This window comes from Heptranchias perlo, chromosome 14 (genome assembly GCF_035084215.1).
Source record: "Heptranchias perlo isolate sHepPer1 chromosome 14, sHepPer1.hap1, whole genome shotgun sequence".
NCBI classification, from domain to species: Eukaryota; Metazoa; Chordata; class Chondrichthyes; order Hexanchiformes; family Hexanchidae; genus Heptranchias; species Heptranchias perlo.
Window position 1 is genome coordinate 66,360,090 of NC_090338.1, and position 27,774 is coordinate 66,387,863.

Sequence of the window (27,774 nt, forward strand, 5' to 3'; positions counted from 1 at the left end):
ACTACGCATTCAAAATTACTTCGTTGGCTGCCAGGCGCTTTGGGACGCCTTCGGGTTGTTTTTTTTTTCCTTTTTTTTTTGTTTTTGTGTATTTTTTTTATTTATACTACTGGGACAGCCTGCATTTTTTTTTTAGCACCTTTTTTTCTTGTGTGTTCTTAGGCCCCCCTTTTATAAGAAGGCGGGGGGGTGTGGGGTGTGCTTAAATACTAAAACCAAAACCAAGTGTTCAAATTAAAATTTTATTATCCTCGTCCAGGATGCATTCCAGCCCCTGCGGTGCCCACCGGTCGCGGAAAGCCTCGAGCGGCCTTCGGGTTGTTGAAGGTTGGTGCAGAAATCCAAGGTCGGTCTGTCTTGTCTGTCTGTCTGTCTGTGTGTGTGTGTGTGTGTGTGAGCGATCCCACAATGCCCCGCGCGCGGGGTTTCAAGATGGCGGGTTGTGAAAGCGGTCTATCCGGGCAGCGGGAGGGCGGGAGCCGTTCAAACATGGCGGAGGAGGAGGAGGGAGCGGCGGCGGCGGCGAGGAGCGGGAGCGGGCGCTCGGAGACCGGGGATGAGGAGGATCAGGAGGAGAGCGGGTCGCTGGACGTCCACTCGCCGCGCTTTGACCCGTACCTGGCGCTGTACAGCCGGCGGGAGCCGACGCTGCCCTTCCCCAACGTGCGCACCTTCAACAACATGGCCGAGTACGAGTCCTTCCTCCAGCGGGGGCTCCGGACCCGGACCCGGACCCGGACCGCGGCTTCGGACCCGGACCCGGACCCGGCCTCCGTCACCGGGCCCGGGCCCGGGCCCAAACCCGCCACCGGGCCCAAATCTCGGACCCGCCGCGGCGCACGGCCTCCCCCGGACCCTGAAAGGATAGAGCGGCTCAAGAAGCTGATGGTGGCGGAGCCGAGCGGCGAGGAAAGGCCGCGGGTCTGCAGGAGGGAGCGGGCCCCCAAGAATGTGCTGACCAGGATGGCCCGTGAGTACCCGAGCCCGGGTGGGGTGGGGTGGGGGGGGGGGCGACCCCCCCAGCCCCGGGGAGGAGGAGGAGGGGGGCGATCCCCCCAGCCCCGGGGAGGAGGAGGAGGGGAGGGGGGGCGATCCCCCCAGCCCCGGGGAGGAGGGGAGGGGGAGAGGGGGGGGCGATCCCCCCAGCCCCGGGGAGGAGGAGGAGGGGAGGGGGGGCGATCCCCCCAGCCCCGGGGAGGAGGGGAGGGGGAGAGGGGGGGCGATCCCCCCAGCCCCGGGGAGGAGGGGAGGGGGAGAGGGGGGGCGATCCCCCCAGCCCCGGGGAGGAGGAGGAGGGGGGGCGATCCCCCCAGCCCCGGGGAGGAGGAGGAGGGGGGGCGATCCCCCCAGCCCCGGGGAGGAGGAGGAGGGGGGCGATCCCCCCAGCCCCGGGGAGGAGGAGGAGGAGGAGGGGGGGGGCGATCCCCCCAGCCCCGGGGAGGAGGGGAGGGGGAGAGGGGGGGCGATCCCCCCAGCCCCGGGGAGGAGGAGGAGGGGGGGCGATCCCCCCAGCCCCGGGGAGGAGGAGGAGGGGGGCGATCCCCCCAGCCCCGGGGAGGAGGAGGAGGAGGAGGAGGAGGGGGGGGGGCGATCCTCCCAGCCCCGGGGAGGAGGAGGAGGAGGAGGGGGGGGCGATCCCCCCAGCCCCGGGGAGGAGGAGGAGGGGGGGCGATCCCCCCAGCCCCGGGGAGGAGGAGGAGGGGGGGGGCGATCCTCCCAGCCCCGGGGAGGAGGAGGAGGGGGGGCAATCCCCCCAGCCCCGGGGAGGAGGAGGAGGAGGAGGAGGAGGGGGGGCGATCCCCCCAGCCCTGGGGAGGAGGAGGGGGGGCGATCCCCCCAGCCCCGGGGAGGAGTGGGGGGGGGCGATCCCCCCAGCCCCGAGGAGGAGGAGGAGGAGGGGGGGGCGATCCCCCCAGCCCCGGGGAGGAGGAGGAGGAGGAGGGGGGGGCGATCCCCCCAGCCCCGGGGAGGAGGGGGGCTGGATTCTGTACCTCAGACTGCCAGGTCCTGGGAGTGAGGAACCGGATTATAATCAAACCCCAGCGTGTTTATAAACCCCGCTCTGGGCGTGTGATGCACCAAATAATAATAATAATCACAACTGTCAAATATATTCCACAATGTAGTGAACCGTCAGCTGTGCCCCCTCTTCCCCCCCCCCCCCCCCCCCCGCTGACTCGGGGGGCTGAGCAGGGTCCCTGGTCTTGCCCCTCCTGACATCACCTCCAGTCCCCAGACTTTGGCCTTTTGTCCATCCTGTCACCCACCTCTCAGGGCCGTGCACTCAGCTGCTTCGGCCTTGACCCCATCACCTCTCCGCTTCTGTCTCCATCTCTTAAAAAACCTCCTGAAAACCCAAGCTTACCGTAAACTCTTGAATCTCCCGCACCTTACCTCAGTTTTTTACTTTATTCCGTTTACCTGTTTCTCGCCGTGGGCCATTTTTTTTTAGTGTTTCTTCTGTTTTTCCGGCTCAATCAGACCCTCGCTTCCACCTTTGATGCCCTTGTCCCCATTAAAACCATTACTCACTCTCACCCTGCTCATTCCCCCGGTATGGACCTCGTCTCCGCTCCGTTAAGTCCAAAGGATGCAGACTTGAACATTTATGGCGGACAACTGGTTTAGTCATTCATCGTCAGATCTGGCTGGACCACATAAAGCACTATCGGTTCCTGCTCTCCTCTGCCGAAACTGCTCTCTATTCCAGGATCGTTCTGGGATGCAAGGATAATCCCCAACTTCTCTTCACTACAAACCGTCTTCTTAAACCCCTCTCCCCTGCCTCCTCCACCCTCACCTCTAATGAAAAGTGCGAGGAGCTCATGGACTTCTTTGTCACTAAGATTGAGACCGTCTGTTCAGCTGCCTCTGCCGCTTCCCTCCCTTCCCCTAGCCCACCAAGCGAATCCTCCCCTAAGGTTCCCCCTGTCCTTGCCCTGAACTTGCGTCTTTCTCTAGTTTCTCTCCTATCTCCCCTCATGCCCTCTCTGAGCTCATCTTGACCATGAGACCCACCTCCTGCTCCCTCGATTCTACTCTCACTCAACTGCTGACCTTCCTGATCCCAATGTTAACTGATATTGTTAGCAGTTCCCTCTCCTCAGATACTGTACCCCTCACCTTCAAATCTGCCATCATCACACCCCTCCTCAAAAAACGTACCCTTGACCCCTCTGCCCTTGCGAACTATCGCCCAATCTCCCTTTCCTTTCCAAAGTCCTTGAATGTGTTGTCGCCTCCCAAATCCGTGCCCATCTTTCCTGCAACTCTATGTTTGAATCCTTCCATCAGGTTTCTGCCCCTGCCACAGTACTGAAATGGCCCTTACCAAAGTCACAAATGACATCCCATGTGACTGTGACGATGGTGAGCTATCCCTCCTCATCCTTCTCGACCTGTCTGCAGCCTTTGACGTGGTTGACCACACCATCCTCCTCCAACGCCCCTCTCCCGTCGTCCAGCTCAGTAGGACTGCACTCACCTGGTTCCATTCTTATCTATCCAGTCGTAGCCAAAGAATCTCCTGCAATGGCTTCTCTTCCCACTCCCGCAAGAGACCCCTCTGGCCCTTGGTCCCCTCCTATTTCTCATCTACATGCTGCACCTCGGTGACATCATCTGAAAACACAACATCACATTCTGTGTGTACGCTGACGACACCCAACTCTACCTCTCAACCATCTCCCTCCACTGACTCTCATTTGTCACATTGCTTGTCCAGTACTGGACGAACAAAAATTTCCTCCAACTAAACATTGGGAATACCGAAACCATTGTCTTTGGTCTCCACCACAAACTCCGATCCCTAGCCACCGACTCCATCCCTCTCCCTGGCCACTCTCTAAGGCTGAACCAGACCGTTCGCAGCCTTGGCGTCCTATTTGACCCTGAGATGAGCGTCCGCATATCCGCTCCATCACCAAGATCACCTACTTCCACCTCCGTAACATCACCCGTCTCCGTCCCTCCCTCAGCTCATCTGCTGCCTCACCCATGCCTTTGTTACCTCTAGACTGGACTATTCCAATGCTCTCTTGGTTGGTCTCCCTTCTTCCAACCTCCATAAACTTGAGCACATCCAAAACTCTGCTGCCCGTATCCTAACTCGCACCAAGTCCCGTTCTCCCCTCACCCCTGTGCTCGCTGACCTACATTGGCTCCCGATCTGGGAACGCCTTGATTTTTAAAATTCTCATCCTTGTTTTCAAATTCTTGAGAATAACGGCCCTTGACATCAAGGCAGCATTTAACCGAGTGTGGCACCAAGGAGCCCCAGTAAAATTGAATTCAATGGGAATCAGGGAGAAAACTCTCCAGTGGTTGGAGTCATACCTAGCACAAAGGAAGATGGTAATGGTTGTTGGAGGCCAATCATCTCAGCCCCAGGACATTGCTGCAGGAGTTCCTCAGGCAGTGTCCTAGGCACAACCATCTTCAGCTGCTTCATCAATGACCTTCCCTCCATCATAAGGTCAGAAATGGGGATGTTCACTGATGACTGCACAGTGTTCAGTTCCATTCGCAACCCCTTGGATAATGAAGCAGTCCGAGCCCGCATTCAGCAAGACCTGGACAACGTGCCAGGCTTGGGCTCATAAGTGGCAAGTAACATTCGTGCCAGATAAGTGCCAGGCAATGACCATCTCCAACAAGAGAGAATCTAACCACCTCCCCTTGACATTCAACGGCATTACCATCGCCGGATCCCCCACCATCAACATCCTGGGGGTCACCGTTGACCAGAAACTTAACTGGACCAGCCATATAAATACTGTGGCTAGAAGAGCAGGTCAGAGGTTGGGTATTCTGCGGTGAGTGACTCACCCCCTGACTCCCCAAAGCCTTTCCACCGTCTACAAGGCACAAGTCAGGAGTGTGATGGAATACTCTCCACTTGCCTGGATGAGTGCAGCACCAACAACACTCAAGAAGCTCGACATTATCCAGGACAAAGCAGCCCGCTTGATTGGCACCCCATCCCCCACCCTAAACATTCACTCCCTTCACCACCGGCACACTGTGGTTGTAGTGTGTACCATCCACAGGATGCATTGCAGCAACTCGCCAAGGCTTCTTCGACAGCACCTCCCAAACCCACAACCTCTACCACTTAGAAGGAAAAGGGCAGCAGGTACATGGGAACAACACCACCTGCATGTTCCCCTCCAAGTCGCACACCATCCCGACTTGGAAATATATTGCCGTTCCTTCATCATCGCTGGGTCAAAATCCTGGAATTCCCTTCCTAACAGCACTGTGGGAGAACCTTCACCATATGGACTGCAGTGGTTCAAGAAGGCGGCTCACCACCACCTTCTCAAGGGCAATTAGGGATGGGCAATAAATGCTGGCCTTGCCAGCGACGCCCACATCCCATGAACGAATAATAAAAAAAATCCCTCCATGGCCTCACCCCTCCCTATCTCTGTAACCTCATACAACCCTCCGAGATCTCTGCACTCCTCCAATTCTGGCCTCTTGCGCATCCCCAATTTTAATTGCTCCACCATTGGCGGCCGTGCCTTCAGCTGCCTAGGCCCTAAGCTCTGGAATTCCCTCCCTAAACCTCTCTACTTCTCTCTCCTCCTTTAAAGACGCTCCTTAAAACCTACTTCTTTGTCTAAGCTTATGGTCACCTGTCCTAATACCTCCTTGTGTGTCTCGGTGTCAAATTTTGTTTGTTAACGCTCTTGTGAAGCGCCATGGGGTGTTTTACTACGTTAAAGGCGCTATATAAATGTAAGTTACTGCCATCGTCTATCTATCCCAGTAGCTTGCTTCAGTTGGTGGCACACTTGCTACATTGTTAGGGTGCTCACCTTCGCATGAGATATTAAACCAAGGCCTGTCTGTTCTGGTGGTTCAGATTGAATGTGTCCGTGGACCACATTCCTCCATTCAAATCAAAAAACAGATGAACTGGTCATTCATCGTATTTCTTTGTGCTATATTCATCGGTATAAAAATAATGATCACACTTCAAAGTAATTGTATTGTACGTTGTTAAATTCGCTTGTTAAAGTGAAATGAGGTTAGAGGCTAGGGATAATTACATTGGGGCACAAATACATAAGTCAGTTTCCATTTTAAAGTCATACATTCTGTCCTTTATTTTTAAAGTGCCATTATAAATTTGTATCTCCACGTTTATAATAGAATCTGCACCATGTAAACTTGTCACACTGTAATTGCACCCTCTTTACATTGGTGATGGTGCAGTGCCTCTACTGGGGGAGGTTGTAATTACAGCGTGACACGGTTTACATACACAGCTCCCATTATAAACATGGAAAGAGAAATTTGACAGGAATGCAAGGAGACAAAAGATAATATGTACCTCCCATCCTGCCCCAGAAACATACTGACCAAGATGCCTTTCTCTTTGGGAAGACTATGATATGCTTATAATTGTAAAAATATGATTCAGATCTGCTCAATATATATTAATGCAAAACTTGACCTTGAGGAAGGAGTCACGAACCTGTAATCAGATTATGTAAAACACTAATTTTTATCCAATGTGGTCAAATAAAGCTGTTTCCAGCTTGAAGCTCTGATGATTATAGAATATTAAAAAAAAAACCTCAAATGTACCCAATATTACAATGTAAAAGCTTTAGCACTTTAATATATAATAATCCACCTCAAATTGTTCCCTACGTAGAGTGAGTGAGGGGAAGAAGATTGTGATGCATTAATATTTCTATAATTATATAATAAAACTCTCTCAAACTATATTGATGTTGTCTCTACGTACATTTAGCAGACTGGTGGCAAGTTTGCTGTAGGAACCGTCACCCTTTTCCCAGTGAGCATTAATGTTTTGGGATGCTGTCACTGGTAGTTCATCACTGCACATTGCTCATTCTTTAATACCCTAACCCTGCTCCTATTGACACGACTTTCAAATCCAAATTGATGGCCCCACTGTTTTCAGCGGAAGAATAAAGCTCTGATGGAATCCCGATCGGCCGTCCAATGAGTGAGGTTCCCATCCCAAACCTACAGACTGACTCCATAAAATTCACTTATCTCCTCAGCTCATTTACACACCTTTCACTGAAAGTGTCATGGAGACGTTGGCAGCTGTTCTGCAATGACTCAGTGGGTGTGTGCACTCCACATTGTGGTACTGAGCCAATCACTGCAGGTTTGATTCCCCACCCCCATGCCCCCCCAATCTGTGCTGAGTTTGATCTCAGCCTGAAGCATTATAGTTGTCTTCAGCACCCAGGGTTAGAGAGAAGAAAGAATCAGCCCAGGTTCCCAGTCCTGATCGCTACCCGTCGGCCCTGCAGCCTGCATCTGGGTGTTGGTGTGTTGCGTGAGGACAGAATTGGACTCTGTTCCCAACCTCCAGAAATTGGCTGTCTCGGCACACCACAATAATGGCCACCTCGGTATCGGAGGGTTGGCAGCACCTGTGGAACCCTTACCTGGCACCTTCAGGAGGGGAGTGGAGGAGGAGAAAACCCCCACGAGATAAAGATGTTATTAACTGAGAAGTACTCAGGCCAATAGTGCTTGGCCCTTAGTGCTTTGCTCTGCCAGGCCCTGAAACAGTGCGTCAGGTTGTGTTGTATTGAGCGGGCGGGCGAGCGAGATTGTGTTGGGCGGGCGAGCAAGCGAGAGAGAGAAAGAGAGAGATGTGTTGATCTCGAAGCCCTGATCTTTTGCTCTTTGTTTCCCTGTAGGAGCAGCTCGCCTCCTCCATCCAGGAGCGCAGTTTGGTGTGGGCCATGGGCACCTCCATGACCACCGTCAGGGCTGCTTCGTTATTGGTCAACAAGAGGTACGCATGTAGCAGGGCAAGACAGAGCACGCTAGTTTTAATAGTTTATGACAACAGTTTATTCCCATCTCTATTCCTTTTTTATCGGTATGTTTGTAAATTAAAATTCTAAACTATAGTTGTTAGATTTCTACAACACAGTACATTTTTGTAATTGTTTAAGTGTCTCCTTGGCTCAGTTGGTGACACTCTCGCCTCCGAGTCAGAAGGTTGTACATAATCTAGGCTGACATTTCAGTGCCGTTCTGAGTGATGTCTTTCAGCTGAGGCCCTGTCTGCCTAATCCTTTGGACATAGGGGAGTTCTCCCGGTGTTCTGGCCGAAATTCAAACCCTCAAAACACCACCAAAAGCGGATGATGTGGTTATTTATCTCATTGCTGTTTGTGGCACCTTGCTGTGCACAAATTGACTGCTGCGTTTCCCTACATTACAACAGTGACTACACTTTGAAAGCGAATCATTGGCTGTGGACCCGCTTTGGGACATCTTGAGGATGTGAAAGGTGCTATGTAAATGCAACTGCTTTCAGTCTGATTATAAAAAATCCCTTTTAAATTTTTCTGTCTTCCCCTCACTCCCCATCTGCCCAAAGAAGGGTCCAACATTCCATCTCTAACCCACCTCTATTAACTATATTCCCACTGTAAGATCAGCCCATCAAATCCGTTCCCATGACAGGTTAGATTCTACACAGTCTGTCATGGGTCCGATAACACACACTTGATCTCCCAAGCAATAGTTCTGCACACTACTCTGCCATCCTTATTGTTACCCTTATACCAGCACATGCGTACTGTGCTTAACACAATTACAAATAACAGCGGAAATGCTGCTATCGACTTGCCCACTTATTTACCGATAGGTAACTTACCTGCAAATGCGTTGGTTGTCCCAGGCAACTGCCAACGTCAAGCCCTGATTGGATTTCAGACAAGTATTCATGCTTGCCAGGTATTGGAAATCTGGAAAACTCTTCTCTTTCCCCCCCCCCCCCCCCTGCATTAGTGGTCAATTGAAATTTTCAAGATTGAAATCGATAGATTTTTGTTGGAGCACAGGCGGGTAAATAGGGTTGAGGTACAGATCAGCCATGATCTGATTGAATGGTGTAGCAGACTCGAGGGGCTGAATGGCCTACTCCTGTTCCTAATATTTCCCCATCACTTGCCACAGGTGGAGGAAAAGTGCACGCTGCCTTTGTGTTTTACCCGTAACTTGTCCAGGGGCACTGAGGCCAGTTGTAGTGGCATTACCATCACCCAAGCTAACTGTGGACTGGATATTAAAGGTGGGGCCTATGTGGTCTGCATGATTCAGCTACCAAGAGGCGATGTCTAATCCGTTGTTTTTTCTTGAATGGGAGAGTAATCTTGCTGTACTGTTAAAAGCTGATGTAACAGTGGAAAAGGTGTAGCACTGGTGACCTCCAGTGGCAGCAAGCAATAATGCAGTCCTTTTTTATTTTGCTATGTTGCACTGAGCTAGTGCTATTGCACTCTCCTCTCTCTCCTTCTCTCCTGTGTTGATAACTGGAAACGTTTTTATTTTGTGCACAGTTCATGAAGGCAGCCCTCTGGGTGAACTGTATCGCTGCGTGCAGGACCGGATAAAGATCAGTGTCCACATTCGGACTTTCAAAGGATTGCGTGGCGTCTGCTCTGGATTCCTAGTGGCGTTCGACAAGTTCTGGAACATGGTAATGCATGCTGTAAGCAAATCCCCCCCTTCCCCCGCACAAAGATTGAATCAAAGCAATTATATTCACAAACATTTATTCCCCCCTCCCCCCGTTTCCCAGTTTACTCCCTCTCCTGAAGGAGCCGATATGTTCCACAGATTTCCTCCAGTACCTCACCCAAGTGGACATTTTCCAACAGTCGGTGTCGCCAGGCTATTTTAACCACAAGAGCTGAGCCCAGTCTTGCCCTCACCCAACATCTGCGTATGTGCAGCTTCCAGTGGGAGCCACCGGATATGGTGATCGGGAGCAGGAAACCCAGCTGATTCCTTTCCCTTCCCTCTCCCCCCTCAGATAATGAAGCAGTCCGAGCCCACATGCAGCAAGACCTGGACAACATCCAGGCTTGGGCTGATAAGTGGCAAGTAACATTCGTGCCGGACAAGTGCCAGGCAATGACCATCTCCATCGAGAGAATCTAACCATCTCCCCTTGACATTCAACGGCATTACCATCGCCGAATCCCCCACCATCAACATCCTGGGGGTCACCATTGACCAGAAACTTAACTGGACCAGCCACATAAATACTGTGGCTACAAGAGCGGGTCAGAGGCTGGGTATTCTGCGGCGAGTGACTCACCACCTGACACCCCAAAGCCTTTCCACCATCTACAAGGCACAAGTCAGGAGTGTGATGGAATACTCTCCACTTGCCTGGATGAGTGCAGCTCCAACAACACTCAAGAAGCTCGACACCATCCAGGACAAAGCAACCCGCTTGATTGGCACCCCATCCACCACCCTAAACATTCACTCCCTCCACTACTGGCACACAGTGGCTGCAGTGTGTACCATCCACAGGATGCATTGCAGCAACTCGCCAAGGCATCTTCGACAGCACCTCCCAAACCCATGACCTCTACCACCTAGAAGGTCAAGGGCAGCAGGCACATGGGAACAACACTACCTGCACGTTCCCCTCCAAGTCACACACCATCCCGACTTGGAAATATATCGCCGTTCCTTCATCATCGCTGGGTCAAAATCCTGGAACTCCCTACCCAACAGCATTGTGGGAGAACCTTCACCACACGGACTGCAGCGGTTCAAGAAGGCGGCTCACCACCACCTTCTCAAGGGCAATTAGGGATGGGCAATAAATGCCGGCCTCGCCAGCGACGCCTGCATCCCATGAACGAATAATAAAAAAATACTAATGCCAATTAATGCTGTTTCTGCTCCCATGCTGCGTGCAGACAAACAGCGCGGGCTGGTATTTGAACTCAGGACTTGGGTTTGTGTAGCCCAGTGTCTCACTGAACAGCACATTTAACCAACCGAACCATCGGAGCGAGCTCCCTTTCATAATAATAACCTTTGTCAGAATGGAACGCATCTCAGTTTTGTTAAACAACTGTGACTGCTTCCAGTCCATGATCTATGTTGTGTGGCTGAGACTGGTCTGTGCATGCACAGAATCTAATAATATGCCAAAATGTTCATGTGCCCAATTAAAGCTGTAAGTGTGAATTTCAGGCTTTGTACCCATCTAAGAGGAAAATAATACCAAATACTGCTTTTAATTTATTATGTCATATTGCTGCTCTCTGCTCTGGTGTGATCGTTTGCTCTTAGTACAACTGCAGCTGTTTTGAGTCTAACAGACTGATGTCAGCAGTGGCTCAGTTGGTAGCATTCTTGCCTCTGCGTCAGAAGGTTATGGGTTCAAGTCCCACTCCAGAGTTTTTAGCACAAATTGTAGGTTGACACTCCATTGCAGTACTGGGGGGAGTCCTGCACCGCGGGAGGTGCTGTCTTTCAGATGAGACATTAAACCGAGGACCCGTCTGCCCTCTCAAGTGAATGTTTCGAAGAAGTGCAGGGGAGTTCTCCCCAGTGTCCTGGCCAATATTTACCCCTCAACCAACATCACTAAAGCAGAATATCTGGTCATTATCACATTGCTATTTGTGGGATCTTGTGTGAAAATTGGCTGCTGTGTTTCCTAAATTATAACAGTGGCTACACTTCAAATTAATTGGCTGTAAAGCACTTTGGGACATCTTGAGGTCGTGAAAGGCGCTAGAAAATGCAAGACCTTTCTTTCTATGTGAGAGCAGCCCTTAGAGTTGTTCTCGTACCCTTAGCTCTAATATGGCCTTCTAATAGTCAGAAGGAAGTTGTGCCCAAACTATACAGTCAGACAGCACCTTGAGTATTGTGTCTCAGTGACCAGAAATGGACACAAGGGTGACCTTCAAACCCTGGAGGCTGCTCAGAGGAGGGGCTTGAGGCTCATCCCCAGCATCAGACAAATCTGAAGAAACCTGGGCCTTGCATCAATGAGAGGAGGTGACTGGGAGGTGACCTAATGGATGTATAAACGGTACAGAAAGATGTCAATCTAGAAAATTACTGGAAAGTGAACCACGACACTAGGATGGGGGACACTGGATCAGACTGGTGAAAGGCAGATTTAGAACTGAAGACAGAAAGTGCTGCTTTACACTAAAGGTGATCAACACAGGGAATGGACTCTTGGATAGATGCTGCGACTGAGGGGAGCTGCAAGGGCTTTCGGGAACGATGAGATAGATGGGCTGAATGGCCGTCCTAATTTCTTACCTTGTGATCACCGGCTCCATGTTGATGAGAAGTGGAAACTTTGCATCAATGCCAAGTTGGTGTAACTGACTGTAATACTGTTGCTGTTTACACAGCCCCTGGCCTACTGCCAGTACAGTGGAATGAGGCACTTTTCACAGCTTCCTCGTGTTTCAGGATTTAAGTAAACGTCCAACCACGTGAGATGCAGCACTAATTCTGTGTTAATTTGTCTTATCTGCCACCATTATTCCAGGCACTTGTTGATGTGGATGAGACCTTCAGGAAACCCATCCTCGGGAAAGCCTTTTACAACGAGCCAGTGTTAACCGTTAGCAGGGTAGGTAGAGGCCTCACACGATGCTTTTTAAAAAAAAAATCAATTTAACTTTTAAGACTTTTTGCTCCAAATGTCCTCCCCTCCTTTCTCCAAAGGTGCTGACTCCTGCTCTCAGGTACCAACTGCCCTCTGGTATATCACCCAAAGTGAGAAGAGCTAACTGGTTCAGTGACACATTGGTCATTGCATTTACCCCACTAGTTTGTTTAATGCTTTAACCAAGCGGAGAATTCATAATTCCTGTTGCAGACAGCGGTCCCAACGAATCATTATTTAGTTATGTTTCTGGGATGAGAAAGGACCTTTAGGCGCATGTGTGCTTACTCCATCTTTTGCTGGATTCATCCCTGTATATTGGCTCTCACTTCCACCCACCTGCTGGGAGAGGTCAAAAAAATGGACCAAATTCAGGAATCCCCTGTCAAAAATATCCTTTCCGACCACTCGCTGGTGATCAGGTAAGAACCAGGAGGTCTCAACCCATTAATTTCCTGGAATAATTAGGCTCGCCTCCAATGTGCCATGATCACCTCATTTTCCAAAAATCCACCTGGCACCTTCTTGAAGGACTACAGAGTCAGTCTATATGGTTCTGTTGCTGCTGCCCAAGGGAGTATAATCCCCTTGGTCACATCAGCAGCAGTGAAACTGCACAGGCTGAATATCGAGAGTGATGGAAACCGTATCTCTCAAAGCACTCGTCTTCGGTAACTTCATTCTTCACAGTTCAAATTCAATCAAACTCTTAAAGGTTTCAAAGCTCCAATGCTAGCCAATTAAAAATGTATCTGGTGGTATTCACGAATGCCATCTGCTGCAATTTCAGCATTAAATAAGCATTTTAACCATCTTAAAGCTGCGATTTGTGAGTGTAGAGAAAGCATTACGATGTACCCTAACCTGTGCTGTACCTGTCCTGGGTGTGTTTGATGGGACAGTGTAGAGGGAGATTTACCCTGTATCTAACCCGTGCTGTACCTGTCCTGGGAGTGTTTGATGGGACAGTGTAGAGGGAGTAAGTACTTAGGTTATATTTTGATATTTAGGATGTATTTCTAATATATTTAGACTATATTTTGAATGTACAGTGAAACCTGTATAAACGGACACTTATTAAGACCCCCAAATAACTTACATGGTAAAATATACAAGAGGTAGTCTGAAACCACGGACACTTGCAAATTCTTAACTACGGACCTATATTTAGGTTATATATTGGTTATGTTTAGATTGTATTTAGGCTATATTAATTTATATTGTGATTATATTTAGACTATGGATTATACTTAAGCTCTATTAAGGTTATATTTACATGATATATTTAGTTTATAATTCGGCTCTATTCAGATTATCTTTAGGCTCTATATAAATTGTATTATATAATATATATATATCGATTTATATTGTGTACTTGTGTTCACTAGATTTGTTTTTAAATGCAGCTTTTTGACCGTCTTATGCTACAAGAAAGATGCAAGGGTGAGGAGCCTTGTACCAAGACTGTGGAACAAACACAAACATGCTCTTTATCCAAGAGGTTTGAGGGTGGTAGAGCTGCATTGGACGACAGCAAGAGTCTGAGTTGTGTCATTAAAACAGAACCCGCGTGGGTAACCTCAGATCCCTTAAATCTCTCTGCACAGAGTGAGGGTAGTAGAACTGGACTGGACGACAGCAAGAGTCTGAGTTGTGTCGTTAAAACAGAACTTGTGCAGGTAACCCCAGATCCCTTAAACCTCTCTGCACAGAGTGAAGCTGTAGATCTTGATCGATCAAAGAGGAACTCCAAACAAAGCAGCTTGGAGCCCAGGACCCCTACAGGGGAAAAACAGAAACGGAAAAAGAAAGCCAGACCCAGAGTGGATTATCAGCAGGTTTCTCAAAGACATGTGAAACAACTCTTCATTCGCGGAGAAAATATCTTGCTGATCAGTTTAATGCAGTGATGAATACAGAGTAAGGGACAATCTGCCGACCACTCCCAGCACCTCAGCATATTGGGCCTTTGTGTGGAGTATTATACCAGGGAAGTAAAGGGCAGGCAAGAGGTGGCAAATGTACCATTTGATCTCCACAAAGCTTCACCTGGCTGTTACAGAAAATAAAATTAAATCTCTGAATTGATGATGTCTTGGAGCAGAATTTCTACTAAATGGATTTTTTTTTAAAGTCAGTGAGCTTCAAGTTTCTGGATTTGCTTGTTTCGGTGACTGATCTTGACTGAGCTGGAACCTGGTAGAAAAACTTTTTTGTCAGTACAGTGTCTTGGCTGACAAGTTAGATAGAGCTACAACACTGTTCTGGCTGTATTTCTTGATATTAATGTGCTCCGGTGGCTTGATTGAATGGTGTGTGATTTGCCACCTCTCTGGTTGCTGTGCTTCAGTAATAAATGGCTCATTTCAAAATGTTGGAAATGGGACAAAAAATGCTAAGTAGCTGGTCGCAGTGGTGTTTCTTCTAGGCTTCTGTGCAGTGACTAAATGGGATTGTTGAAAGGCCTCAGTATATGTGTGCTTTGAGAAAAGGGTTACAATTGGCCAAGGGAGAAGCAGTATTGTATTCTTATTGTGTGTTGGCTTGAGGTTTAACTGTACTATGAGGCTTGGCGCACAAGTTGAGAAGTTAGGTACGTCGGCTATTTTTTGTCTATTGATGCAACCAAGGTGTCCTGGAGTGTGAGGAGGAATTGCCCAGGAATTAGCATCACTAGTGGTTGAGGATGGTGGTGAATGAGGTAACACCATTTAAAGGGTGAGCATTGATGGGCTCAAATACAGCATCCTAACCATTAATGGGTTTATTTTTAACAGGAATATACAGGAGAGTAACAAACCATGGCAGAATATCTGGGTGTGGAGGAAGTATCACAATCGCACAATATCTCTCATGCCCCTAGATCAGAGTTTTTCTCCAGATACTTATCTAAGTCTTGGATTTGCTGATACGATAAGCTCCCATTGCCTTTCTGGACAGCCCATTCCATACCACTGCAAAATAAAAAGTTAAATTGAAACTGCCCTTTCACCCTCCCTCATCTGAGGTTGTGGGTGGTGGTGGTGGTGGTGGGTGGGGGGCTACGATGTTCTCTGCGTTTCATTCTGTCCTTGCTGTGAAGTTGCGCTGAGGAAACCTGTTGCAAGAAAATATGTTTCACAATTTCTTGCTGATTGTCGAAGCCCAGTGGGTGTCAGTGAGTGACGACATCACCTATTACCCGCTGACAAACCAGAGTACAGAAGGTTGCTCGGCCCACTGCCAAAGTCAGCGGGTTAAGTTTTGAGCATATCAAAGAGTCAGAAATGTGCGGAACCTATGTCCTAGTTATGCTGCAACCTAGTTGGTCAGTGTTCTCATCTATGCAGCTGTAGACCTATTAAGAAAATAGTGTCCAGTTTCCCCCTGGTGGGAAAGGGTACTGTGCAATAATAAACCACACAGTCCAGGACAACCTAGTTTTGACTCCTGGCCTGTGTTGAATTGGTTAATCTTAGTTGGGGCGCTACAGTTTTAGGCTGGGAAAAGTAAATTAGCCAGGGTTTTTGCTCCTGCTTGCTATCCAGACCCATTCTCCCCTCCCTTGGAAAATGCATGCATGAAGATGCCAAGTAGGGACAGCTGTGATGTTGCTGTCAGTGAACTCAGCTGCCACAGTCACTGCCTAGCTCATTCGAGGAGTGGTTATAGGACCCTGAGGGGAAGTTCAAATCCCACCATTCAATAAATTTGGTAATTTGTGGGCTCACACCAGATTGTCGTAACAACCCAACTGCATCGCTAATGTGCTTTGTGGAAGGGAACCTGCCACCCCTACCCAGTCTGCCCTGTGAGGTGGCCCAGAAAGTTGCTCTGTTGTCAAAATACCACCTGGGCATAGGCACTAAATTCAGCCTTCCCAGCATCACCCACATCCTGAGAATTTTTTAAAAATACATAAAGGCAGCCTGCTTTGCCACGTACTATAGGATGGAGTAAGGGGTGGTGGTCAATATTTCTGGGAAGGGGGAGAAAATGGGGCCAAAAATAAGTGAGCAGTTTGAGCTAAAATGCCTCGAGTGACTCAGGAGTGTGTAATTCTGGCCCAAACATTCATACAATGTAACACAACCCTGACAATTCTTCACGACTATAAATTTCCAGTGAAGAGAATATTTGCACAGCAAAGAATGCAGAGTCAAATAAGTAAAAACATTGTTACAATTCACATACACAAATCTTTGAAGGTAGCAGGACAAGTTGATATGGCTGTTTAAAAAGCATATGGGATCTGTGGTTTTATAAATAGAGGCATAGAGTACAAAAGCAAGGAAGTTAAGCTCAATCTTTATAAATCAGTGGTTTGGCCTCAGCTGGCGTCCAATTCTAGGAAGGATGTCAAGGGCTTAGAGAGGGTGCAGAGGAGATTTACTAGAATGATAACAAAAGTCCCTCATCCCTGGTATGTAGAGAAGCTGGGGTTGTTCTCAGAGCTGAGACGGTTAAGGGGCGATTTAATAGATGTGTTCAAAATTATGAAGGGTTTTGATAGAGTAGATAGGGAGAAACTATTTCTACTAGCAGGAGGGTCGGTAACCAGAGGGGACAGATTTAAGATAATTGGCAAACGAGCAGAGGGTAGATGAGAATTTTTTTTATGTAGTGATGTGTTACAATCTGGAATGCACTGCCTGAAAAGGTGGTGGAAGCTTTCAAAAAGGAATTGGATAAATACTTGAAAAGGAAAAATCTGCAGGGCTATGGGGAAACAGGAGTTGGGGGACAGGACTTCAATACAGTGTTGGCTCAACTTCGATGCGACTGGTCAAATTTTCTTGTATCTGAATATCCCAGTTAATTATCAAATGAGTGTTACTGTGGTGGAAATTTAACTCTCCCAAATCCCTCATCACTCCTGGGAAAGATAGCTGAAGGATCTTTTGTAACTGCTGGCCAGCACTCAAACCAAACGATCCTGTCAGATAACTAAAAACTGCAAGTGCTGGAAACTCAGCAGGTCCATCAGGCTCTTTAAAGACAGAAGACCCTCTCCCTCCCCTTCAGAACATTAACCTGCCTTAGAATCATAGAAAGTTACAGCACAGGAGGCCATTTGGTCCATCGTGTCTGTTCTGGCCGAAAAAGAGTTATCTAGTTTAATTCCACTTTCCAGCACTTGGTCCATAGCCCTGTAGGTTACAGCACTTCAAGTGCACATCCAAATACTTTTAAAAAAAAAATGATGAGGGTTTCTGCCTCTACCACCCTCATAGGCATGAGTTCCAGACCCCACCACCCTCTGGGTGAAAAGATTTCTCCTCAGCTCCCCTCTAATCCTTCTACCAATTACTTTAAATTTATGCCTCCCTGGTCACTTACCCCTCTGCTAAGGGAAATAGGTCCTCCCTATCCACTCTGTCAATTTTATATACCTCAATTAAATCTCCCCTCAGCCTCCTTTGTTCCAAAGAAAACAACCCCAGTCTATCCAATCTTTCCTCATAGCTAAAATTCTCCAGCCCTGGCAACATCCTCGTAAATCTCCTTTGTACCCTCTCTAGTGCAATCGCATCTTTTCTGTAATGTGACTAGAACTGTATGCAGTACTTAAGCTGTGGCCTAAGCAATGTTTTATACAGTTCCAGCATAACCTCCCTGTTCTTATATTCTATGCCTTGGCTAATAAAGTATCCAGTTTGCCTTTTTAACCACCTTATCTACCTGTCCTGCTACCTTCAGGGATCTGTGGACATGCACTCCAAAGTCCTTTGTTCCTCTATACCTCAGTATCCTCCCATTTATTGTGTACTCCCTTGCCTTGTTTGCCCTCCCCAAAAGCATTACCTCACACTTCTCTGGATTGAATTCCATTTGCCATTTTTCTGCCCACCTGACCAGTCCATTGATATCTTCCTGCAGGCTACAGCTTTCCTCCTCACTATCAATCACACGGCCAATTTTTGTATCATCTACAAACTTCTTGATCATGCCTCCTACATTCAAGTCCAAATCATTAATTTATACCACAAAAAGCAAGGGACCTAGTACTGAGTCCTGTGGAACCCCTGCTGGAAACAGCCTTCCAGTCGCAAAAACACCTATCAACCATTACTTTTTGCCTTGATTCTCAGATGCAGACAGACCTGTGTATTTCCAATATTTTCCCCAGATTGATTTGAATATTTTAATTTGTGAAACAAAGTTTCCTTGAAACTCAAAAAAAATGAATCAATGCTGAGCCATTCCCTGGTGCAGCATCCTCTAGCACCAAAAGCGACAAGCATAGCATAAAATCTGAAATGCTATTGCTATGCAAATGTACTAAGTACAGCTTTTAATAGCATTTCAGTGGTTCTTAATTTAAATGGAATATGACATTTCCCTCTTACTATTCGATTACTTATTTAACTAATTGGGTCATTCGCGCACTAATGTGCATCTGAAAGCACGCAAGATTCTGCAGCCATTTGGCATCCAAGCAGACTTGGAAAGTAGAGTTATGGGTTTCTAGGGTGACCGATTCCTCAAACACAGGAATACGGTAACATCCAAATCTGGGCTCCTAATGTAATGCAGACAGCGTTGACTCTAGGATTTCAGTAAAATGGGATTGTAGGCATGTGAAATTTACAGACTACAGTAAAACCACATTCTGCCCCGGAAACAGCCATTTGAATTACATAACAGCAGGCTGAGATAGTGGGTGTGGTATAGGGTGCAGCTCGATAGGATGGTCCTTATCAATATCTTCAGGTAAGGAGTGGGAAAAATGGATTTCTGGACTGAGGCAGGGAGAACAAGCCAGAAACAATTCATCTGTCCAAAAAAGGCCTCCACTGCTAATCCACCACTTGACTACTATTTGACATTGATGATTTACACTACGTTAACTCCAATCCCAGTAACGGCTGACAACGATATTTTTCCTATTGGTACTAGATTATTAATGAACTAGCTCCTTTTTGAGCAGGTGCAGGTTCATTAGATTGCCAGCTGCAGGGATACCAGATGTTAAATGTAACCAGTCCGCTCCTCTAAACATATCTGCCTCCCTACGAGTGCTGTGCCCATTATGGCATCCAATTTAAGAGCTGTTTAATTACTGAGCTTTGTGCTGTATAGCAGAGGTTTTTAAAATCCCATCTCTCAGCGACTGTGGCCCAACTAAATGTCAAGTAGTTAAAAAGTGATGAACATTACTTCAGTGTTTCTCCAGCCTGAAATATACAAAAAGATGTTGATGTGCCATTTGAATTTGGTAGAAGAGCATAAAGGACTCAGAGAAATCAATAATGAGGATCAAAAAAAAAACACAATAAAATACACTTCAGGGCTTTTGAGTCTATTTCTTGGACAAAATTAACAGGCTGGGGACTGATGGAACATAAATGCACAGTACTTTCTACATGTGAAGGGAGACATGTTAACATTTTGGGTGACGACCCTTTGTCAGAACTGCACCTCGGGCATTAACCGGTCATTCCTCTTCCAGATACCTACAGACCTCAAGTGCATTGCCAACACTTTGATTTTATTTCAGATTCACATCATTTCAATGTTTTTAATAAAGTATTGTTTCAGAATTTCACACCGGTTTACATATCAGTGCAGATTTTCTTAACCAGTATTTACAGTAACACATTGAGAAGTTGGCTGGCGTATTGGTGCAGTGACATTACACCCTTCAGCTACCGTGACTGCAAGGCTACGGGACAACTAGCAGGAGTGCAACCAGGGCTATCCTTTTTGGATGTGGGTGCTGTTGGGTTGGATATTTTTATATAGTATTTCATTTTTATCTGGTGATGGTAGGAAATTGCTCCAGAGAGGTTAGCCTACTCCCAGATGTGTGTCTGTAGCACGCTGAGGGAACCAGGTGCAGTCCAGGAAGGGACTCTCGATTTCCCCCCTCCTCCAGGGCTTTCATGGCACTACTGGTATTGCTCAAATCCAATGTCTCCACACCCCAACGCTTTCATTCTGAAAGTACAGTAGATGAAAGCTCTCCGCTTTAAAGCCTTTCCATTTAGAAATGTAATGTTTTCTACATGCTATTCTTGGGAGATCTGATTAAAGGATCGGGTTTAGTAAAGGTCAGCACACAAAAGGCTTGTGTGTTATTTAACGGAAATCAAGGTTAATTTAGTGCAAATCAAGATGACAGTTCACAGCAGTAATGACTAGAATGGCCTTGATAAAACAGACAAAGGTGAGAGGGGGAGAGAATGGGGGTTAGACAGAGAGATTGTCCGTAAAATTTTCTCTTATAATTTGTCTTGAGGGGTGCAAGAAGAGCCTCGCCTTAACCCAAAAATATCCAAGACTGGAACACAGCTTTACCTTTAAAGACTGTTGAGTTGGTGAAGGAAAAAGTGCTCAGCCCTGAAGAAGGAACCAGGAGTAACAAACACTTCAGATGTAGAATGCCAATGTTAAACATCACTACTCTACATGGTACTTTTGATTTTCAGTCACAAATGCATGTAAAGTTGACATCTGGATTCTATTAGACATGTAGAGAATTCTGCGTGGTTTTTAATTTATATTAAAGGGAGAGAAGTGTGTTTTATATAATCAAACTTACAATAGGCCTGCTCATGGGATTAGGCACACATGTTTTGTTAAATCACAATGAAATAAAAACCACTGATGGAAAAATAACATTACATTTTAAAAGCTGCTATAAAAAACCATTAACCATCCGAACTTTCATTTAAAATCAGATATGCCATTTATTTTTAATAGCAAAATCTAGAGGAATGGAGAAATGTAAATTAACGTTAAAACAAAAGTGACATAGACTGCCTATATATATTCAGAAAAAATGGTACGGAAGCAAAAGCCTCAAATAACTACAAGAATATTTAGCTTTTCAAGTTGTTAAGACCCTTAATGCCCATTTGTTTGGTGCCAATACACTATAGGAAACAAAAATCATACTGTGGCAAGCTTGTGCAATACTCAATCTGGTTTGCAGAGACTGAATAAGTCAAATATTGCACAGATGTTTTGGGGATTGTATTCCACAATTCTGTGCAAATCACAAAATTAGTGGTCTTGCTTTTAATTCATCACCTCAAATTGTTCCCTCCCCCGCCAAGTCACAGACCTGTAACCACCTTAGCGTTACACAAATCAAAATACTCTCTCCAAACCCAGCCCAACTTTGCCAGGGCAAGATATAGTTATACTGCTTGATGCTTCCCTCTCCGCACCCCCCCTTCCTCCAGTTCATGTGGGCACAGTACGAGAACTTCACACGACCACCATTCCACTTTACTGAAATTCCAGTGGGGAAAAATCACCCAGGGAGCATCATGTTAATAATTTCGCACACTCGCCAGTACATTTAATTGAAATGCTTAGGATAAGAACGTTATTACTGGAGAAACATTTGTAGCCAGACCAGAATTAAACACAATATTAATCCTGGAATGGGAGACTGTCAGCAAAAAGCTTCATACTGCCATAGAATTTTCTGCGTGTGTCAAACCTAACTTTGAGTTACCGATATTTGTAACCCCACTAAAAGCAACGTATACGCCAATCGACATGAAAGGTGGTCTCCTTTCAGGAACGGTTACAAGGAAATCATTTAGAAGACTACAGCAAAAAGAAACAACTGACAGAACTTTAAAGCTACTGAAGCGTGCATTGATTATTTTGATGTAACTATATATGAAAGCTTCTATTCTTTGATCCCGATTCAAACACATTGAATTGCTGAATGATTAAAAAGTGCAGACTGCTAATTACACCCTCTCATTTCTTATTTAGGAAACAAATCACTTTTCATTATACTATACTTGAAGTACATTAATTTATGCCTAATTATAAATGTTGTAGATGGGAGAATTGGCAAGGTTTAGACTAGGTCACGGCATCTTCCCTCTTTAAATTTTGAGTGCTGAATGCCTTTTGTTGAAAAAGGGACAAATGCAAAAAGTCATTAAGGCAATGTGAATTATTCATTAAAAAATTACTTTCACAGTGATTTTTTTTTTCAAAGTCTCAATACAAAGTCAGAGAAAGGGCACAAAAAGATTTTAAGTAACAGATTTTAATGAATAGTTTGCTGTAATACATAACAGGTCATGAGTACAATTGAAACATTTTTTTTACCTCTCTAGCTTGTTGGGGAGGAGAAAAAAAAATCACTGTAGGTCGAGGGCTTGACTAGAAGCTCCTGTCTCTTCTCAGTGAAGTTCCCATCCAACAAGCAGATAACATGGCTTTACATTACAGAACACGTCATGATTCACCAGTCACCAAGGCAAAAACCGGTCAAAAACCAGAGAGAGGAAAAAAAAGAATGACAGTGTACACATTTTTGGAAGAGATGGAAAACTCTTTTCACCTGCGCCACCTCGGAAACCAGGGCAAGTTTAGCTTTAATTCTAGTTTCTGCGAAGAGCAGAGGAATGTCTTGGGTATTGCACACTTGCAGGGCTCGTTTGGCTGAGGGGGAAAGAAAAGGGCACACGTGTACGTGTGTGAGTGTAGAGAATAGTTGGCTTAAGGTGACCGGTGACCTGTGCACTCACCTATTACCAACGTGAGCTGCCCTTTTCCTTCCTTTGCCCCATATTATGACGTCCCACCACTGCAAAGGAAATATGTAGCTGACATTTGCATTTCAGCACTAGACAGTGACTATTAAAGAAAGGGGGAATGGGGAAAAGAAACGAAAATAAAAGCTGCAACTACCACCATTTATTAATTATTAATAAAGACATTTTCATGATAGAAAGGATTTCATTTCCTCTATTAAGACTGGAATATATCACCAAACTATTTACATTCCAGTAATCGGTTCGTTTTTTTGGTACCTTTACGTAGACCTTTTTAATAGTTTTGCATTCATTTGTTACATAAAGGATATATACACAAGCTGATTATCGCACTGCTGGAGAGACTGATTGTGTCCAGGTAAAGAGGTAAAGAACAACAAAACTTTAATGATTATACTCTTGGGTTTTAATGATTTTGTCGGGAACCTGACTTAAAGGCCATTAAGATAGGTACAAAAATTATTTTGATATGAACCGCTTTGCCCAACCCATGTAATCCTCCCTGCCCTGTGATTTCAGTAGAGTTAAAATTCATCAACATTTAAAAAGGCTTTCAGGTGTATTTCGCAAACAAGATGCCAATGAAAGGGATTTTTAAAGAACCTCTGTTAGGAAACAGACATACACGTTCAATAGCACAGATCTTGCCAATTACTAGGTTTCTCCCCCAATACAAAATATGCCATATTCTTCACAAAACTTGTTCTTTACAGCTATAAAAATTTAAGACAACCTATCTTCACGTGTTTCAAGTACTATTTTGTGCAGCCTTCACACCTTCATCTAGTTAATGGAGTCTTTCCGGCCTTCTCATTTGCTAAAGTTGGCAAAATTGGCAAAGGCATCTTGCTTGGATTGCACCATTCCAGGCATCATGCTGGCATTAAGACCCACGGCAGGAACACCCATCCCCATGGAACCCGTCATGGCCATGCCAGCTGGAGCCATTCCCATGCTCATTCCCATCATTCCTTGGTTCATCACACTGCTCTGAGGCATACCCATAGGGTTCATCCCTATGGCACCAGTCCCCATCATGTTTTGCAACCCCATGCCCGCCGGGACATTGCCCGCCATCAAAGGAGACGCTCCTGGAGGTCGTGGAGGTATCACGTTGGTTGGCGAGTTGATGGATATGGTTGAAAAGTTTTGGGCCACAATGTTCATTGGTTGCTGTGTGCCTGCGAAGAAGAGAACAGGTAAGAGGATTTTTTTCTTTTGTTTTTAATCCCTCCCATATTTTTCTGCCCTTCTCTTTGAATGCAGCCGATTAATAGTGTGCCATGAGTGCCAAGGCTTTGGTGTTGTGGTCATTCTAAATGGATCAGCCCAGTTATATAATAGTGGGAGGCATCACAGTCAAACCTAACTCCATCCTCACTAGAAATCTACACATGCACTTTTCCAGCAGGAGCCACTAGATAGCTATCAAGAGAAGACACACTGGTTGATTTCCCCCCCCCCCCCCCCCACTCCCCCACTCCCCCACTCCCTTACTCAATCAGGGGCACGGAGGCCAACTGTAGCATTCCCACTAAAGCTCAGAAATCTAGATTGCTGCTTTGTATCTAGAGTACAACATCCTGACTTGGACAAATATTGCAGCTGTTCCTTCATCATTGCTGGGTCAAAATCCTGGAATTCCCTAACACCATTCACCACAAGGACTGCAGCAGTTCAGGGCAGCCCACCATTATCACAGGGCATCGAGGGATGGGCAGAAAGTGCAGCCTTTCCAGCATTGCCCACATCGCAAGAACAACTTTTTTAAAAAAATCACTCTCTGAGCTATCCTGGAGGCTGGAGGAAATGGTGACTCTCGAAAATGCATGTAATATTGATACTTGAAGATGGCAAATTATCTCTGGCAATCAATAAGTCATGCTGCCATTTAGTGTTAAACTATAGGCTACTAGGCAGTGGATTGAAATTTCCCAAACTCATTCCACTTTGGATCCTTAAAGCTGCAAAAAGGGTAGACTTTGAACAAAAGAACAAAAAAAAAATGGCCATTTGGCCATTTGAAGATCAGCCATCATGGTGTTCATCTCATTAGTCTGTTCTGAACTTAACCCCAGGTCTCGGGAGTGAAAGGGTTCCCCTCTACTATGCCCTGGAGACCGCAGCAGCATTGACGGTCTACTGGCAGGTATGATGAGCATGCTGTGTAAATATAAAGATAGACAGTGCTTACTAAACAAGCTAAAGAGATATCAGGGAACATAATTTTACTAGTCCACCACCTTCTAGTCCTGGATTCTTGAGAAGCATACACTGTAGCCCAAATGGGCTTATACATCAAAATAAGCACTGAATGGACACAAAAACACATATGAACAGCAAAAACTCTTCAGTTCAGTTTCCATCTAGGAGGCTATTTTGAATTTACACGTCTTTACATATTATGTGTATGGATGAATGGATAGTGATAGATATTAAAAATAAATGCTGGTGAAGACCAAGTACAGTATTCAGCTGAAGTGGGGTTAAGAGGGTAGGTAATAATAAGACCAGGGCATGCAGATGTAATTCAGTTCCAATTTTAAAGTCACGCATTCTATTATAAATTATATTATAAACTCCTAGGTCGACATTTATAATGATAATTGCCTATGTAAACATGTCACATTGTAATTACAACCTCCTGCCAATGGTGGCTCTGCAGCAGCTCCACTGGGTGAAGTGCAATTACTGTGTGACAAGTTTACATCATCATTATAAACGTGGACGTAGAAATTTACAGGGAGCGCACACAGAGGTAAAATTTAAAAAATTACAGATATACACATACAACAGAAAAAGACTCATATCAAAATGCAAACTTCTCAAAACAAGTAGGGTATTTTATCTAGACTCATATTTATTTTTCCTCCTTCTGCCAATTTTCTCCCCTCCTGTCTTGAGGTGCTAACTCCTTGCTGGCTACATTTCCACTAGTCTTGGCTGCCCTTAAGCACCTTACCAAGTGGCTAAACGTAAACCTAGACAATGAACATCAGAAGCTTCGACAGGAGACATCACAGCCAAGCCTGATCCTGTTCTCAACTGAAGTCCACATACATGCACTTAAGAACACAAGAAATAGAAGCAGGAGTAGGCCAATCGGCCCTTCGAGCCTGCTCCGCCATTTAATAAGATCATGGCTGATCTGATCCCAACCTCAAATCTAAATTCATGTCCAATTTCCTGCCCGCTCCCCGTAACCCCTAATTCCCTTTACTTCTAGAAAACTGTCGATTTCTGTTTTAAATTTATTCAATGATGTAGCTTCCACAGCTTCCTGGGGCAGCAAATTCCACAGACCTACCACCCTCTGAGTGAAGAAGTTTCTCCTCATCTCAGTTTTGAAGGAGCAGCCCCTTATTCTAAGATTATGCCCCCTAGTTCTAGTTTCACCCATCCTTGGGAACATCCTCACCGCATCCACCCGATCAAGCCCCTTCACAATCTTATATGTTTCAATAAGATCGCCTCTCATTCTTCTGAACTCCGATGAGTAGAGTCCCAATCTACACAACCTCTCCTCATATGTCCGCCCCCTCATCCCCGGGATTAACCGAATGAACCTTCTTTGTACTGCCTCGAGAGCAAGTATGTCTTTTCTTAAGTATGGAGACCAAAACTGTATGCAGTATTCCAGGTGCGGTCTCACCAATACCTTATATAACTGCAGCAATACCTCCCTGTTTTTATATTCTATCCCCCTAGCAATAAACGCCAACATTCCGTTGGCCTTCTTGATCACCTGCTGCACCTGCATACTAACTTTTTGATTTTCTTGCACTAGGACCCCCAGATCCCTTTGTACTGCAGTACTTTCCAGTCTCTTGCCATTAAGATAATAACTTGCTCTCTGATTTTTCCTGCCAAAGTGCATAACCTCACATTTTCCAATATTGTATTGCATCTGCCAAATCTCCGCCCATTCACCCAGCCTGTCTATATTCCCTTGTAGGTTTTTTATGTCCTCCTCACTCTCCACTTTCCCTCACATCTTTGTATCATCTGCAAACTTTGATATGTTACACTCGACCCCCTCCTCCAAATCGTTAATATAGATTGTAAAGAGTTGGGGACCCAGCACCGACCCCTGCGGAACACCACTGGCTATTGGTTGCCAGTCCGAGAATGAACCATTTATCCCAACTCTCTGCTTCCTGTTAGATAACCAATCCTCCACCCATGCCAGAATATTACCCCCAATCCAGTGATTCTTTATCTTGAGCAATAATCTTTTATGTGGCACCTTGTCGAATGCCTTCTGGAAGTCTAAATACACTACGTCCACTGGTTCCCCTTTATCCACCCTATACGTTATGTCCTCAAAGAACTCAAGCAAATTTGTCAGACATGACTTCCCCTTCGTAAAGCCATGCTGACTTTGTCCCTACTTCTAGCAGGGGCTGCTGGTTCTCAGTCAGGAGAGGTGTAACCGTAGCAGATTCTTTTTCCATCTCCTGAAACCAGGGGCTTCGTAGACAACTGTAGCACTGCCTAATACCAATCAGGCTGAGATTGGCCAACTCAACACCAGAGATGAAATCCTGTAGCTTTCAACGACACACTATCTTAACCAATTAAGCTGTTGGTGGAATCCCAGTAAGTATTTCAACTAGCTGCGTAAACCATCCCCTCACATCTGAATTCTCCATGCTGGATCGAAATACGAAAACAGAGTTATTCTTCCATGTTAAATATCTGATTTATTCCTGTAGCAATTAACAATGCCCCTAGATAACTGAAATAGGAGACTAAGTTTAATTATTTTACATCCAGCTGCTAATTAACATCTCTGTTTAAACGGTT

The 27,774-nt window shown here is 46.0% G+C and overlaps 2 protein-coding genes across 6 annotated transcripts in view; one reads left to right on the forward strand and one right to left on the reverse strand.

The window, feature by feature from the left end:
- The first annotated feature begins 432 nt into the window (after positions 1-432).
- On the forward strand, positions 433-19,985 carry lsm11 (LSM11, U7 small nuclear RNA associated). The gene is made up of 4 exons (XM_067995923.1): positions 433-970; positions 9,354-9,493; positions 12,338-12,421; positions 13,864-19,985. The coding sequence occupies exons 1-4, from the start codon at positions 433-435 to the stop codon at positions 14,365-14,367; spliced, it is 1,266 nt and encodes a 421-aa protein (XP_067852024.1). The 3' UTR covers positions 14,368-19,985.
- Positions 19,986-22,441: 2,456 nt separating this feature from the next.
- Positions 22,442-27,774, reverse strand: part of clint1a (clathrin interactor 1a) — a 177,989-nt gene continuing 172,656 nt past the window's right edge. For all 5 annotated transcript variants that reach the window (XM_067996538.1, XM_067996537.1, XM_067996534.1 and 2 more), the window contains one exon: positions 22,442-24,149. In XM_067996538.1, coding sequence (XP_067852639.1) covers positions 23,779-24,149 — 371 coding nt within the window. In that variant the 3' untranslated portion in view covers positions 22,442-23,778. The remainder of the gene's footprint in view (positions 24,150-27,774) is intronic.